This window comes from Suncus etruscus, chromosome 19 (genome assembly GCF_024139225.1).
Source record: "Suncus etruscus isolate mSunEtr1 chromosome 19, mSunEtr1.pri.cur, whole genome shotgun sequence".
In the NCBI taxonomy this organism is placed as follows: Eukaryota; Metazoa; Chordata; class Mammalia; order Eulipotyphla; family Soricidae; genus Suncus; species Suncus etruscus.
Genome location: NC_064866.1, coordinates 30,046,037 through 30,062,935, shown reverse-complemented (window position 1 = coordinate 30,062,935; position 16,899 = coordinate 30,046,037). Strand labels below are relative to the sequence as shown.

The window sequence follows — 16,899 nt, the reverse complement described above, 5'->3', positions numbered from 1 at the left end:
AACACATTTATCAATATACAATAAAGCCATCATCATCATGATTTGACTATAGCAATATGCTGGAAATGCACTCCTTTCCACATAATCCACAGATTAACTTATAAGGTTTCAGGAAGTCGTTCATATGATGCATGAGTGGGGAAAGTGAATTTATTAACCTTCCTGGAGTGTCTTCCTCTACTTGAATCCAGGGCCAAGTAGCCAAGGAATGCATCTATTTTTATTCCTGCTATATCCTTAGTTCTTGCCCCTCAGACTACATATGGTAGGAACTCAGTCTGTAAAATTGACTAAATAGACATGATAAGAAAAAGGAGTTACTTATTTTTATGAGTTTATCTATATTAAATCTGGGAAAGACAAATCAAGACCTTCTTATTGTGTTCCATAGAAACTGAGAAAATAGTCAAGTTCCTAAGACATGATTTAGTTCTTTAAATGGTCTCTGTAACTGGTAAGCTGAAATGTAAGCCCAAGAGAGATCCAATTCTATCCAGAGATGTCATATGTATATAGCTCATTCACAGGACAGTATGCATAAAACTGGTACCTTAGAATTATATTTAGGGCCAGGGAGATAGTACAGAGAGTACACTTGTCTTACACATTCTTTACCTGGGTTCAATCCCTAGCATCACATGTAGTTCCCAGCATGAAAGGAGACACTTCTAAGCACAGAGCTAGAAATAAAGTCTGACATCTACCAGGTGTATCCCAACCCATATCCCCATCCTGGAAAAGAATTAGATTTATAAATTATGGACCAGTGTTAATAATGAAGTTGATCAACTCATTGAAAATTTAATACAAGTTCCGCATTTCTAGTCAACTGTTCCTATGTGGATACAACTCAGCACATAGAGATTAAACACTCTGAGTAGATATTTATGTTCTCTTCTAGTAGTTATGAGCCCTTTGCTCCTGCCTGGCTTCCGGCTGGCAGACATGTTAGCACTGATGAAAATAAGAGTAGTTCTGTCCTCAATTCTGGAGATTTGTGGGCAGGAGCAGTTACACAAATGTAGTAAAAATCCTCAATTATAATACATGCATAGGTAAGCCATACGGTTTCGATGCTTTCTAAATTCTTTGTCGGTGGGGAGCTGCAACAAAAAAAATATTGTCAAAACCAATATTCTCATAAAAACTGTCTGTATGTAGTTTCCTGTGTTTGTGAAAAATATAACTTCACACTATAGTTGTAGTTCAGCCCGGCCCTATTGGAATATAGATGAGTTAGCCTTTCACCACTGCTATATCTACTTGTCAATTTACTTTGTAATATATTGTGCTAAAGTTTGGTTTCCACTTGAAAAATCATTCAGTTTATATGATATTTCTATTGTTTTGGGCTTACACCTGAAAGTGCTCAGGGGCAACTCCTGGCTCAGTGCTCAGGGGTGTCTTCAGAAAGATATCAAGGAATCTAACTTCAGCCTTCTGCAGTAAGTGCATCTGCTCAGCCTTTAAGCCAGATCCCTGGCCTTATGTCTAATTCTTGAATAACCCTCATACCATATTAATATAGTAAACATTCAACACATGTTTATAGAAAACAAATTTCTACTAGGGAAATAAAAGAATATTTCTAAATTGTGATAGCATTTATTATGTTATTTGTCAAATCCTTTCTGCTATCTCAATCTTTACAGCCTTGTCAAATGGACAATGGTACTCATAGAAAAGAAAAAAATAAACTAGAAAAATTAAAGGGTAGCACAAGTAAATCGTGGTCTTTGTAATTGAATCCAAGAAGTCAGTACCTGAAATCCATGGTCTTACTAGAATGCTAGGAAATTTCTTGATGATCTATTGTTCATGTGATATTCTGGTAAGATCTGAATTAATGCTGTGCAAACTGCACAAATAATCCCACTGAGCTTTGTCTTCCTTCTTTATCATATGGGGATAATTCTGCTTAATCTACCACAGAATGTCACTTGATAATTAAATAAGAAAATGTGACTTTTTCAATCCATATCCATCTTTAAGAAACCTGATAAAATTATATAATTCTATAAAACCTTCCTTTTATGTACATATACATAAAGTTGGGCATATAATTTCAAGGAAATGATTTTTGGGGGGGGTCACACCTGCTTACTCTCAGGGATTACTTCTGGCTATGCTCTCAGAAATCGCTCCTGACTTGGGGGACCATATAGGGCACTGGGGATCAGGGATAGAACCAAGGTCCATCCTGGATTGGCCGCATACAAGGCAAATGCCCTACTGCTATGCTATTTCTCTGCCCTCTTTTTTTGCAAGGAAATAATTTTTAAAAGAAGATATCGTGTCTACTTTTATTTATATAAAGTTCTTCAAAATAAAACCACATCTAAATGATAGTAAATAGGCAAACGGTTGCCAAGAGTGGGAAAGAGGGAGACAAAGAAGCCTGAGGAAGCTAATAATATTAATGTTCTGACTGGAAACAAGAAGTTCTTGAAGCTCATTTATAGAATCCTAGTTACAAGTTCCTAATACAAAATAAATTATCCAAAGCAACGTTCTCCAGAAGTCTAACATTACCTCAGTTTTTAGAGTTCTTCTCTGTAGCTGTGGAACCTGAGTCCAATCTGGAGATCCAAATTTCATTGGCCAGGTGATTTTGGAGGGTGACTTTATCTCTGGACTGTATGTACCAGGGCTAGGAATAAATTGTAAATTATCATATCTAGTGAACTAGTAACAACCTAGAAACTTCATCAGTACTACACCTATTCCTAAAATATATCTAAATCTGTAGGAAAAGGGAATAGATTGATTAGCTATATAACATAGGACAAACCCGAGATTCCTTTCTCTGATAGTTTATTTATAATGAGGTGTTACGGTTAAAGGTTTAACTAGTTTTGACTACAATTAAAATAAAATATGGGGCCCGGAGAGATAGCACAGCGGTGTTTGCCTTGCAAGCAGCCGATCCAGGACCAAAGGTGGTTGGTTCGAATCCCGGTGTCCCATATGGTCCCTCGTGCCTGCCAGGAGCTATTTCTGAGCAGACAGCCAGGAGTAACCCCTGAGCACCGCTGGGTGTGGCCCAAAAACCAATAAAATAAAATAAAATAAAATATGGGTTTAAAAAATGTTACACTGGTGAAGGGGGTGTTCTTTTTTATGACTGAACCCAACCACAATCATGTTTGTAATCATGGTGCTTAAATAAACATATTATTTAAAAACATAAAAATATTTCTCAAACTCAGTAAATATACCCTTTTCTGTGTGGAAATAAGAGAAAGACACAAGCATCTATATTCCACCCTTCACTTTCTTACTGCAATCTTGAGAAAGTTACCTCCACTTCCCTACTCTTTTCTTATTTCCACTCTGTGCAGACATCTGCAGCCATTCTTGAACTTTTTCTCACACCAAATTCCAACTCAAATTTCTGCCTTTGCTCTTTCTGTTCCTTTTTCTTGAGATGTGGCCCAGATTTTCACAGGCTATTCAGATTTGTATTTATGACTTCAAGAGCTAAATCCTTCACTAAATCACTCCCTATTATATCGTCATGTTTTATTTTCTTTATGCACATCACTAGGTCATAGGTTTGCCTAGCTAGCTAGTAGCTATTGACTACTGTATCGGTTTAACTATTGATAAGGCGTCCTTTTGCTCTTGGAAATATTTACACTAATAAATTATATGATCACTTCCCCCTTTTTCCATTGGCATTTTCTTGTTAATTTGCTTCTTTTCTTTATTTCCAATTTCCAGAATAGACGTTTCAAGAAATTAGGATATTGTGTAAGTTTAATGCAAAATCTCTAGTATCTAAAATGTTTATTAAATACTTATTAAATTAATCATTCTTATTTATGTCCCAAAACGCCAAATGACATGACAGGTAAGAGATGAAGCCTTTGGAAAAGAGTTTTTTCTTATTTAGTTGATATAAAAATAGATGAAACTCTTTCTGATTACTTATTTTCCCCTAATGCTCTTTGTTAAATTGTACCAGAAAGAGACATACCCAGGGTAAGTGTTCTTCTTTGCAAATGTCCTAAATCGAGGCACCAAGACATTAAATGGAGCAAAATTCGGTTTGTATTTTCGATCCTGTATACTCTGGTATTTGCCTGGGTCAGGTGTCACATCCTGTTTCCAAAAATATTAATGTATTAGGGTTATATATACATATAGAGACTTTGAAGTAGAAAAAACAGAATTTTTAAAATTTTCTACTTGTGTATATACCATGCTTTAAATACACCAAGCTATATAAATAGATGTGTAGTAGATAGAAATTAAGATAAGGTCTAGTTATGTAAAGATAAATCATATTTATTCTATAGAAACAGACAGGTTATGCAGAGAAGCAGGAACTTTGTTAGAGCTATTACCCCCAACATACCACTCAGAATTTCTGGGGTCACACCCTGTAATGCTTAGGGTTTATTCTTGGTTCTGCACTCAAGGATCACTCCTCTTAGGCTCAGGGGACCAAGAGCCCTACCCACTATACTATTTCTTTCAATATCATTCAAAGGTTTATTCGAGCCAGAGTCAAGACTTTGAGCATGCCAGGAGAATGCCCATCAAGAGAGTAAGATCCTGTACTTAAGACTTTGACTTGAAATTCAATCACACAAAGGGAGAAAAGGTGTGATTTTTAAATAGGGACATAGTGTCCTTAAACCTAGTCGTGTTCAAAGTCTCCAGGACCACACTCAGTGGTGCCTGGAGATTGTGCTATATAGCCTTCAGCAATGCATCCAGGATCTTACACATGTAAGGTATGTGGCTCTACGACTCAAGCCTAATTCCGGTCTAGAATGTGTTTTTTAAAGGTCTTCAAGGAGGAAACAACATCCTCCAAACAAGTGGAAGCAGAGATAAACCGATGGGACTATATTAAGCTCAGAAGCTTCTGCGCCTCAAAGGATATAGTACCTAGGATAATAAAGCTACCCACAGAATGAGAGAGACTATACACCCAATACCCATCAGAGGGGCTAATATAGAAAATATACTAGGTACTGATAGAACTTAACAAGAAAAAATATATAACCCCTTCAAAAAATGGAGAAAAGAAATGAACAGGCAATTCCTCAAAGAAGAAATACAAATGGCAAAAAGACACATGAAAAAATGCTCCACATCACTAATCATCAGGGAGATGCAAATCAAAACAGCAATGAGGTGCCATCTCATGCCACAGAGACTGGCACACATCACAAAGAACAAGAACAATAAGTGCTGACAGGGATTCACTGCTGGTGAATGAGAGCCTTTATGGAAAACAATATGGAGATTCCTCAAAAGACTGGATATTGTGCTCCCATATGATCCAGCTATACCACTCCTAGAAATATACCCTAGGAACACAAAAACAATGACAAAAAAACGCCTTCCTCACACCTATATTCATTGCAGCACTATTCACAATAGCCAGGCTCTGGAAACAACCAAGATGCCCTTCAAGAGATGAATGGCTAAAGAAACTGTGGTACAAATGGAATATTATGTAGCTACCTGGAGAGATGAAATCATGAAATTTTCCATTACATGGATGTATATGGAATCTATTATGCTGAGTGAAATAAGTCAGAGGGAGAGATAGACACAAAATAGTTTCACTCATCTATGGGTTTTAAGAAAAACAAAAGACATTTTTGTAATAATGCCCAGAGACAACACAGATGAGAGCTGGAAGGAACAGCTCATCATATGAAGCTCACTACATAGAGTGGTGAGTTTAGTTAGAGGGATGACTACATTAACTCATGACAATATTAATGAGTGAGAGAAGTAGAATGCCTGTCTTGAATACAGGCAGGGGGTTAAGAGGGGGGAGATGGAGGGTATTGATGGTGGGAAAGTTGCACTGGTGAAGAGGGGTGTTCTTTTAGTGACTGAAGCCCAACTACAATTATGGATGTAATCATAGTGCTTAAGTAAAGAAAAAAATAAATGGCATGATAATATGATACATATAAACAAAGATTCCAGTAATTTATATAATGTATCTTAACACTAAGCACTATCATACATTTTCCTTTAAAAAATATTTTACTCTCTGAAGACATTCTATTGCCATATATGTAATGCTAATTTTCTAGATTTTCACAAAGACTTTTAATAGCTTTTGTGTAAATGTCATTTTTCTCATTTTAGGACATATTCTTTAGGTAGTCTGACACTCCCTGTGCTTTATACTTTTCCATGCATATACACACACAGAAACATGAATCATATTAAAATTTAAAATTAGTCAGTGACTTCTAACCTTGTTTAATGGTTTAAATCTCATGGTGGTTCTGGCTCCACAAGAATATCCTTTTTTGCTGGTGGGAATCTTGGTAAGGTTGTATGCCAAGCCACAAGTCTTCATGTAGTTTGGAGGGGAGTAAAAAATATCACAGAGAACATTATATTATCAAACCAAGCTAACTTACAGTGTCCCGTTCCTACTTGTGGAAGTTGATTTTCTTTCTTCTAAGTCAAGAATACCCAAATAATTACATAGAACACAAGTGTATTCAGAAAAATGTAACTAAATAGGGTAAGGGATATTGCTGTGTATTCAAGTGAGTGAATCCATTCCTTTGAGTCCTGAAGAGCTGAATTTGCTTGAATGTAACATTCAGTCTGATTATGCTTCATAAACACACCTACCAGCACACCAATATCCCAAATTTGGACTAATGTGCTGTTATAAATGGAAGCGGAGTAGGGGGGTATATCAGAAATTGTATAGCATTAAGGTTTGCATTTGATGGGTTCATAAAAGGGAAGCAACTTTAATATTTGACATCAGCTCTTGCAACTGGCTGCAGGGGACCAGGGAGTCCCTATAGATCCCAAATCACATTTTTTTTTCTCCCATTAAATCCAGTTTCCTTAAGATAGTCAGAAAAATGAGACCCACCCAAGGGAAGGTAAATACTCACATCTTCCATAATGTTGTATCCAGGCCCTCTGTGGGGTGCCCCCCTAATGGGAAGGAACGTGTGTCCCATCAAAGTTAAGGGGTGATAAAGAGGGAAGATCCTCTTTCCTTGACATGTTCCAAAGGAGTGGTTAACCTGCTTATCTGAAGGTCAGGAAAGAGCAAAATTCCACATGAGTGAAGGTCCCTCACTCTAAGTATGGAAGTTAGAGAAGCAGCAGGGGAAGGGAGACGCAGATGCACCAGGTTCTTAAAAGAAAGCGGGCCTAACTGTAGACCAGTACTCCTATCCCTCTCCTCACCCCCATCTCCGCACCTTACTATCCCCCCTTCCTCTTTTCAAGCCTTCCTTTCTGCCCTCCTCTACCCCAGCCCAACTCACTGCCTTTGCCGAAGCACATCTTGCTACTAGCACTTTGCCTTCCTTTATGTACAGTGTCGCTAAGGGAACCGAGCAAGCCAGCAGAACCAAGGGGCGGGACTTTTCTCGAGGGGCGTGGCCAAAAGTCTGCCCAGTCCTATCAGCGGGGAGAGGTGGGCTGGGCTGGGGTGAAACCTTGTGAATCACTAAAAATTTAGAACTGCATCTTCCTGGCTAGTGGCCCAAGGAGGCTGAACCTCAAGGCTTGGCTGTGGGTAAATGGATTGCTGGATCCAGGTAGTAAATTGGAAGTAGTTATGGCAAGGAAATGGAGAGAAGGTCCTTGGAAACTGGGCCACTGGAAACTCACTACTGGAAAATCTATGCATATTGATGTTATTTTGAGCAAACTTAGCAACTAAGAATATAAATGAAAATTTTTATTTTACCTTTACATAATCTTTAGATATGCTTCCTTTTAATGGAAAAGTGAGTTCCTCATCATCTACCTTCTCTTTAGTGAGCTACTTTTAACTTTTTTGTTTTTTTTAAAAAAAAAACTAGGAAGGTTTTACTGGCAACCTATTTCAACAAACTTCTTGGTCTTGGGAATGTATTTCTTCTTCACTTTTGAATATTAGTTTAAATGCGAGGTGCACAACTTAAGAGACACATAATGAAAAAATTACAACTGTATATTGACTAGAAGAAATGTTCTTTTTAAAAACATAAACTAAAAGTAAGGAGTAAAATAAAACATATGCTATCACTCATGAAAACATATCTTTCTCACTTGAAGCATTCCTTAAGACAAACCATATACTGTGACATGAAACAAACTACAACAGACAGGTATGAACCAAAACAAAAAAAAATAAATAGAAGCAAATTATAAAAATACAAACCTCATAATACTAGAAATTAATAATAAAAATAGAAATTAATAATTTAGAAATGAATAGAAATTAATTATAAAAAGGCGACTGGAAAATTCCAAAATTATGAAAATGAAGCAGTATCCTTTTGTTTTGTTTTGTTTTGTAATTGTTTTGGGGCCACACATGGTGGTGTTCAAGGCTTACTCCTGAATCTGTGAGACCTCAACATGCTGTGGGAACCATATTCAGTGATAGAAATTAACCAGTACAGGGTCTGTACTGCATCTTAACCCCTGTACTACTCTAGCTCATAGCATACTTCTAAGTAATATATTAATTAAAAGAGAAATTTCAGGGAAAAAAATTTGACTTTGAAAAGCATGACATCAATAGTAAAGTAATTAACTTCTATCATGAATGGAAAGATTAAAATGTTCAGAAAACTGAAAACAATAAAATTGAAAACAAAATTTTAGTAGAGAAAACAAATGAAACAAAATCAGGTTCTTAATTGGTGATAGGAAATGGATACTGGTAAAGGGATAGATGATGGAACATTCTATGAATTGAAAATCAACCATCAACAGCTTTTTAACTCTAGCTCATGGTGACTCAATGAAATTTTTTTAATTTATTTAGACACCATAATTACAAGGTTGTTCATAATACAATTTTTTCACACTTGCAAAGCTGTTCATAATTGAGTTTCAGTAACCAGTGCACATTTCCTGCTACCAGGGTCTCCAGCTTCCCTCCTTCTCCTCCATCCTGTCTCTGGGGTAGACTACTTCTGCTTCTTTCTTTTGTTTCTTTCTTTTGCTTTCTTTCTTTTTCTTTCTCTTTCTCTCTCCTCCTCCTCCTCCTCCTTCTCCTCACCTCCTCCACCTTTTCCTCCTCCCCCTCCTCCTCCTCTTCTTTCAGCACCTAGTTCTTGAGAGATTATCTCCGACTATCATTGTCATAGTCATTCCTTCTCTGCCCCGAACTACCCCGAACTACACTCCCCAGCTATTTGTGCCGTTTCCTACCATGGTTGGTTTTCCTGGTCCTCATCTTTTGTCTCTGGATATTAATACTATACTCTATTTTCTTAATCCCTCAAATGAGTTCAATTATTCTATGTTTATCCCTCTCCATCTGATTCTGAGTGTGAATGGAAAGTATTATCTTGGTATTTTAGATAAAATATTATAATTATAGTAGTAGTGCCATAATATTGTTGCTGTTCAGTTTAGTTGGTCATAATAGATAAGATGGGAAGGGGTACAGTGGAGGTTTTGGAATGGTGGCAATCCCATAAAAGTATGTCTTTCTATAAAAATGTGTATATTACATAAGAGAAAAGTAAAATTTGATCATTGATGAATTTGGGTGAAATAATATGTATTTCTTTGGTTTGTTTTAAATGTAAAATTGAGGTAACATTGGTTTATAAGACTTCGTTATCTTGAACTAATCAATATTTACTTATTGTGTTATTATGACCATCACTACAGTGTCAATATACTTCCACTGTAAACCATTAAGTCTCTCTCATACTTTTCAACAACTCTATCTCAATGAGGGCATTCATTGTGCTACATTTGCAATCTTCAGTTTGTAGATATTTCAAAATAATAATTAGAAAGAAGTAGCATTATGAGAGGGAGAAAGTAAGCCAGAGAAAATATAAACAAACAAAAAATCCTAGATCTGCAATGACTAATACTGTAGTTAAAACAAATTATGTGTAATAATTGAGTACATCAAATGTAGTTAATGTAAATTGAGATGGTGTAAGTGTAAATGTCTTATAGACTTAGAGGCCAGAGAGCTAATATAGTGGGTAAGACACTTGCCTTGAATATGGCTAACCTAGACTCAATTCCCACTACCCCATATGGTTTCCCTAATCCTGCCAGAAGTGACCCTGAGCATAGAGCCAGGTGTAATTCCTTTGCACTTCTGTGTGTCCCACAAACCAAATAATAATAATAATAATAATAATAATAAAATAAAAATATTTTAAAATATAGACTTAGATAAAAACAAGAGTTTCTAAAATCTTGATATATTTTATGAGCATTACAGTGACATGATAATATTTTGATATGTGGATAAATAATATATAAAATTAACCGCCTATTTTTCTTCTTCCCTATTTAGGGGAGGTGGGTTGGATCACAAATCACTGTGCTCAGGGCTTCCTCCTGTCTCTGGACTCAAGGACCACTTCTTGTGATGCTGAAGGACAGTAAGGACAGTATGTAGTGAATGTAGTGAGAGGGATTTGCTCTTTACTATTTTTTTGCCATACCTGGTGGTGTTCAGGGGTTACTCCTGGCTCTGCACTCAGAAATTGCTCCTGGCAGGCTCAGGGGATCATATTGAATGCCAGGATCAAACCTGGGTCTTTCCCAGGTCAGCTAATTGCAAGGCAAATGCCCGACTGCTTTGCTATCACTCTGGCCCTCTTAACTATTTTTAAATACAGATACCAGAAAATAAAAAAATTAAACACTTTGCTTATGTGTTACCATTTGATAATGTGTATGTAGAATATGTCACATTATCAAAGAAGAATAAGAATAAAACTAACAAAACAATGGTTAAAGGATCAAACAAATATCTTAGAAAAAATATACAAATGGCTAATAAACATAAAAATGCTGAATTTCAATAGTCATGAAGAAAATTAAGATTAAAGTCACGGGGGCCGGGCGGTGGCGCTGGAGGTAAGGTGCCTGCCTTGCCTGCGCTAGCCTAGGACGGACCGCGGTTCGATCCCCCGGCGTCCCATATGGTCCCCCAAGAAGCCAGGAGCAACTTCTGAGCGCATAGCCAGGAGTAACCCCTGAGCGTCACAGGGTGTGGCCCAAAAACCAAAAAAAAAAAAAAAGATTAAAGTCACAATAAGATACCTATCAGATGGCCAAAATAATATATAACGATGGTGCCAAGGATATGGAACACAAGACATGTTGAATATACTTTTAGTAAATGTAAATTAATGCATTTTCTTTGAAAAACAAGAGTATTCACTGAAGTTGTACATACTGACTGATAATTTCATTCTTTTTTTGGGGGGGGGGGGGTTTTGGGCCACACTCAGTGATGCTCAGGGATTACTCCTGATTATGTGCTTAGGAATTGCTCCTGGCTTGGGAGATCATATGGGATGTAGGAGATCAAACACAGGTCCATCCTTGGTCAGTTGTGTGTAAGGCAAATGCCCTACCACTGTGCTATCACTCCAGCCCCAAGACCTGATAATTTCTACTTTGTGTTATCTATTCAGTAGAAATGCTTGAAATCATGTACCAAAATACATGTACAATAACAGTGAAAGCACTGTGATAATCTCAAGTGAACCAAATGTCTATTACCAGTAACTGAGAAAAGAGTTTCACTATATTCTTACAAAGGAACACTTAAAGCACTAAAAATAAACAAAATATTTCACGTTCAATAAAATAAAATAAATAACTAATAAAATAAAGTTAAAATAAAATAAATAAATAATAAAATAAAGTTAAATAAAATAGTTCAGACTTGAATTTTGACACAATTTATGAATACATTTACATAAAGTTTAAACACAGATAATCTAATTATTACCTTTAACAAATTTCCAAAACACTAATGAGCTAGACATCCTTGTTGAAGATGTGATTACTTTTGAAACTCTATGTGACCGAAGCTGTAAAAATGTCTCAGAGTCTTTTATCCAGGATGGATGTCCATAGGAACTTTCTGAAAAGTTGTTTTTTCACAAATGGTGTTTTTCACAGATACAATTGCCATGGTTCACCATTCTCATATGTCCTTCAACCAAGAAAATGAAAGTTAAAACTGGCTGCTAAGCAACAACCCCACTCATCAAGTTCCTCTTCAAGTTTAATTATGACATTGCTTTCTGATAGGTAGTATTATGGTGTAAAGGAAGTCAGAGAGCAAAAGTTGATTCTTTAAAAAATAAACAGGACTGGGGCTGGGAAGGTGGCGCTAGAGGTAGGGTGACTGCCTTGCAAGCGCTAGCTTAGGACGGACCGCGGTTTGATCCCCCGGCATCCCATATGGTTCCTCCAAGCCAGGAGCGATTTCTGAGCGCATAGCCAGGAGTAACCCCTGAGCGTCAATCGGGTGTGGCCCAAAAACCAATAAATAAATAAATAAATAAAATAAACAAGACTGATAAACCACTGGCAAAATTGACTAACAATGGGAGACAGAGAAACTTAATAAATTGTATTAGAAATGAAAAAGGGGAGATTACTATAGATACTACGGAGATTCAAAGAGTAATAAGAGACTATGCTTACTGAGAACCTGGAAGAAATGGATTAATTCTTGGAATCATAATCTTCCATGGTTGAATCGGGATGATCTAGCACAGGGGTCTCAGTATTCGCGATTATTTGCTTACCAAATAATCGCAATAAAAATCGCATTAGTAAGAAAGAAAAAAATCGCATTAAACATTCGCAGTTCCGTTCGGGGTATGCAAATGTTTAATGCGATTGTTTGCGATTTTTCCTTACTGATGCGATTTTTTATTGAGAATATTCAGTAAGCGAAATCCCTTATGCGGCCCCACCTCACCCCGACTTTGCCTCCTGCAGCCCCCAGGTAAACTGAGTTTGAGACCCCTGATCTAGCATATCTAAATATACCCATTGCTATTAATTAAATTAAAATGGTAATCAAAAGTCTTCCAAAAACAATAGCCCAGGCCCAGGTGGATTCACTAACAAAATCTTTCAAACCTTTCAAGCGGTCTTACTACAAATCATTTTCGGGTTTTCCAGGAAATTGAAGAAACAGAAGTACTACCAAATACTTTTATAAAGCTAACATCACCCTGATACAAAAACCAGAGATGTTGCAAAAATAGAAAACTATAGACCAATACCCCTGATGAAAATAGATGCAAAGATACTCAACAAAATTTTAGCAAATGGGATCCAATGATTCATCAAGAAAGTCATACACCATGACCAAGTAGGTTTCATTCCAGGATTGCAAGGATAGTTTAACATATGTAAATCAATCAACATAATACGCCATATCAACAAAAGAAAACCATATAATCATATCAATAGATGCAGAGAAAGCATTTAATAAAGTCCAACATCCATTCATGATAGTCTCAACAAGATGAGAATGTTAGGAACTTTTCAATATAGTCAAAGTCGTCTACCACAAGCCAATGGCAACTATTATTCTCAATGGAGATAAACAAAAAAACTTTACTCTAAAATTTTGTACAAAACAAGACTGCCCCCTCTCACCACTCATAACGGCCTTCTTATACACCAATAATTACATAGAAAAAAAATGAACATCAAAAAAATCCAATTCACATTAGTGCCACAGAAACTCAAATACGTTGGAGTCAACTTAACTGAAGAGTTGAAGGACCTATACAAAGAAAACTACAAAACATTGCTTCAAGAAATAAGAGGACACAAGGAAATGAAGACACATATCCTATTCATGGATCAGGAGGATTAACATCATTAAAATGGCAATACACCCCAAATCATTGTACAGATTTAATACAATTCCTCTAAGAATACCCATGACCCTCTAAGGATATTCATTAAGTATTCTCCAATGAAGTGGATCAAACACTCCTGAAATTCATTTGGAACAATAAGTACCCATGAGTAGCTAAAGCAACCTTTTGGAAAAAGAAGGTGGGAGGCATCACTTTACCCAAATTTAAATTGCACTTCAAAGCAATAATCATTTAAAAAGCATGGTATTGGTATAATGACAGACCCTCAGATCAAAGGAATAGAACTGAGTCATTCAGAGAATGTTCCCCAGACATACAATCTGTTCATTTTTGATTGTTGGAGACAGTGTCTTGTCAGAGATCAATTTTTCTGTCTTCTGTCTTTATGCAGCCTTTTTCATCTAAAAGCTGCCTACGTGCAGGCTTTGCTGTGAGCCCTTGAGCTAACAGGAAAGGTATTTACAGCTGCAGGATATTCTCTTTGAAGCCCCGGAGAGAAAGTAAACACCCCGATACCATTCCCAGATTTAGGCTACTCCCTTTAACTTCATTCCGGAGTTAATGACTATGCTACAAAACTTGCCCCATCACAAACTGCTGCTAGTTCCGGATAGTGAGCTGCAGACCCCACTTTAGGGTCATAGGGCAATCCCTTGAAAGCTGCTGACTTGGGAATGATTGTAAAATTGTCACTCCTTCTCCCTCCCCTCTGGAAGACGATTTACTGCCTTTGTCTCATGGCTTTCGCGCCAAAATGTATGATTGACACCGTCTTTTTACCTGCCCATTTCTCCTCCTCTATATAAGAGATGCTGGACCCCAATAAAGATTGCCTTAGACCGGTTATATCGCCTGAGGTCATTATTACTAACCTCTCTCAGATTTTTAACAGGTGTGGTTATTCTTCTGACCCAGCCAAATAAAGGTGCGGCCGTCCGGCTGGCCGGGCCCCCCCGGGGGGCTTATAGGACCCCGCATTTGATAAAGGGCAAGAAACAAAAAATGGAGCAAGAAAAGTCTTTTCAGCATGTGGTGTTGGGACAATTGATCAGCCATAAGCAAAAAAGCAAATTCAGACCTCCATCTAACACCATACACAAATGTCAAATGTAAATGGATTAAATACCTTGACATTAGACTCAGAACCATAAGATTTATAGAAGAACACATAGTAGGTAAAACATTCCATGGCACTGAGACTAAAGGCATTGTCAAGGAGAAAAATCTCATTTTTCAAACAAGTGGAAGTGGACATAAACAAATGGAACTATATTAAGCTGAGAAGCTTCTGCACCTCAAAGGAAATAGTGCTAGGATAAAAAAGCCACCCACAGAATGGGAGAGACTATTCACTCAATACCCATCAGACAAGGGGCTAATATACAAGTTACTGGCAGAACTTAACAAGAAAAAACATCTAACCTCATCAAAAAATGGGAAGAATATATGGACACTTTCTCAAAAAAGAAATACAAATGGCCAAAAGGCACATGAAATGATGCTCCACTATTCATCACTAATGATCAGGGAGATTGCAAACCAAAACAACAGTGAGATATCATTTCATGCCACAGAGATTGGCACATATCACACACACACACACACACACACACACACACACACAAGAACAATCAGTGCTGGCAGAGATGTGGGGAGAAAGAAATTCTCATTCACTGCTGGTGGGAATGGCATCTAGTCCCGTCTTTATGGAAAACAATATGGAGATTCTTCAAAAAACTGGACATCGGGCCTTCCCCCAGCCTCCTTCTGGGTTCCAGTGCCATCACTATTTGTCTGCCCTTTGGAACCAGCCAGGTAGTTCACCATTATATCATAATTTCATGATTTTAGATTGCTTTTAGGAAAGGAACCTGGATGCTCAAAACCTGCTAGATGATATTTCATTGTGTAGACTCCTCTTAGAGTGCTCATTACTATATCTCTTAGTTTTTTAGACTTAAAAATTATGAATATTTTTTTAAGAATGCTCTATATACAATCTAATTCATGAAGCCTTTTTTCAGTAAAGTTTATCCTCACCAATGATAATTGATCTAGAAAATGGAAAAGCTTTCTATCTGACTTGCCTACTTTATATTTTTCAGTGTTTTGTCCCATTTCACCTGGGTCAGCTTTTCAACTGTAACACATGGATTGATTCAAGTGTCTGTCTACGTGTGTGCATGAGTGTATGTGTTGTCTACCTCAATATTTGTCTAAAGTCTGTCTGTAGTATACATAATGTCTATCTATGGAACACTTATTCACAGCTTGTGGTAATTCCATCAAGTTTAACCTTTATGAAAAACAATATGAAGCTACTTCAAAAACTGGAAATAAAGCTCCCATATAACCCAACTATACTACTCTTAGGGAGATACCCTAAGAAAACAAAAACAAAATACAAAAATGCCTTCTGCACACCTATATTCATTGCAGTAGTATCGCCAGAATCTGGAAATAATCCAGATGCCCGACAATGGATGAGTGTCTAAAGAAATCTAAATGCAAACATGCTTGTAATCATGGTGCTTAAAAATATCATGAATTAAAAATAAAAAATTTGGGGGACCAGAGAAACAGCATGAAGATAAGGCATTTGCTTTGCATGCAGAGGACTGTGGTTCAAATCCCGGCATCACATATGATCCCCTAAGCCTGCCAGGAGCCATTTCTGAGCATAGAGCCAGGAGTAACCCCTGAGGCCTGCCGTGTGTGACCCCCCCCAAAAAATTAAATTAAAATAAATAAATTTGTTTAAAAAAAAAACAAGTATTGATCAGAGAGAAAGTGCAATGGTAGGACTCTTGCACATGATCAATTGGGTTCAATCCCTGACACCCCAAATGGTTTCCCAGCATTATCCGGAGTGATCCCTGAGCATAAACCCAGGAGCAAGCCAGGAGCCCTGCTGTGTGTGGGCCCCAAACAAAAAAACAAAAAAAAAATTCAAATAGATGTATATTTCCTATGAAAATACAACTTTTAAGGCTGGATAAACACCCCAAACTGCCAATCCAGAAGATAACTAGAACAGTTCTGATATGTCAGTCGAGGTGGTCCCTGAGTAAACCAGCAGGCTTATGTTCTCAGGAAATAGACTCACTTGGTTCCTTCTTAAAGTTGGTCACCAAGTTACAAAACTATATGCTCCACGTCCTCATTCCATCCTACTACCAAATTCTTAAACAGCTTCTCAGCTTTCAATCTCAAACAAATAAAATAAATGTAGACAGATAAAGTACAGCTATGGTGTTGGCTC

The 16,899-nt window shown here is 37.1% G+C and overlaps 1 protein-coding gene across 1 annotated transcript; it reads right to left on the bottom strand.

Annotated features, from left to right (window-relative positions):
- Positions 1 to 1,013: 1,013 nt before the first annotated feature.
- On the bottom strand, positions 1,014 to 7,299 carry PIFO (primary cilia formation). The gene is made up of 6 exons (XM_049765609.1): positions 7,281 to 7,299; positions 6,900 to 7,042; positions 6,236 to 6,334; positions 3,980 to 4,104; positions 2,533 to 2,650; positions 1,014 to 1,103 (listed from the first exon to the last, which is right to left on the bottom strand). The coding sequence occupies exons 1-6, from the start codon at positions 7,297 to 7,299 to the stop codon at positions 1,035 to 1,037; spliced, it is 573 nt and encodes a 190-aa protein (XP_049621566.1). The 3' UTR covers positions 1,014 to 1,034.
- Between the last annotated feature and the right edge of the window lie 9,600 nt (positions 7,300 to 16,899).

Excerpts from the sequence above, each read along its gene's own strand:
- PIFO (XM_049765609.1), bottom strand. Across the intron at positions 4,105-6,235 it reads GATTTAAACCATTAAACAAG|GATGTGACACCTGACCCAGG; the intron begins GTTAGAAGTCAC and ends TTTTGGAAACAG. Across the intron at positions 1,104-2,532 it reads GAAGAACTCTAAAAACTGAG|CTCCCCACCGACAAAGAATT; the intron begins GTAATGTTAGAC and ends TTTTTGTTGCAG.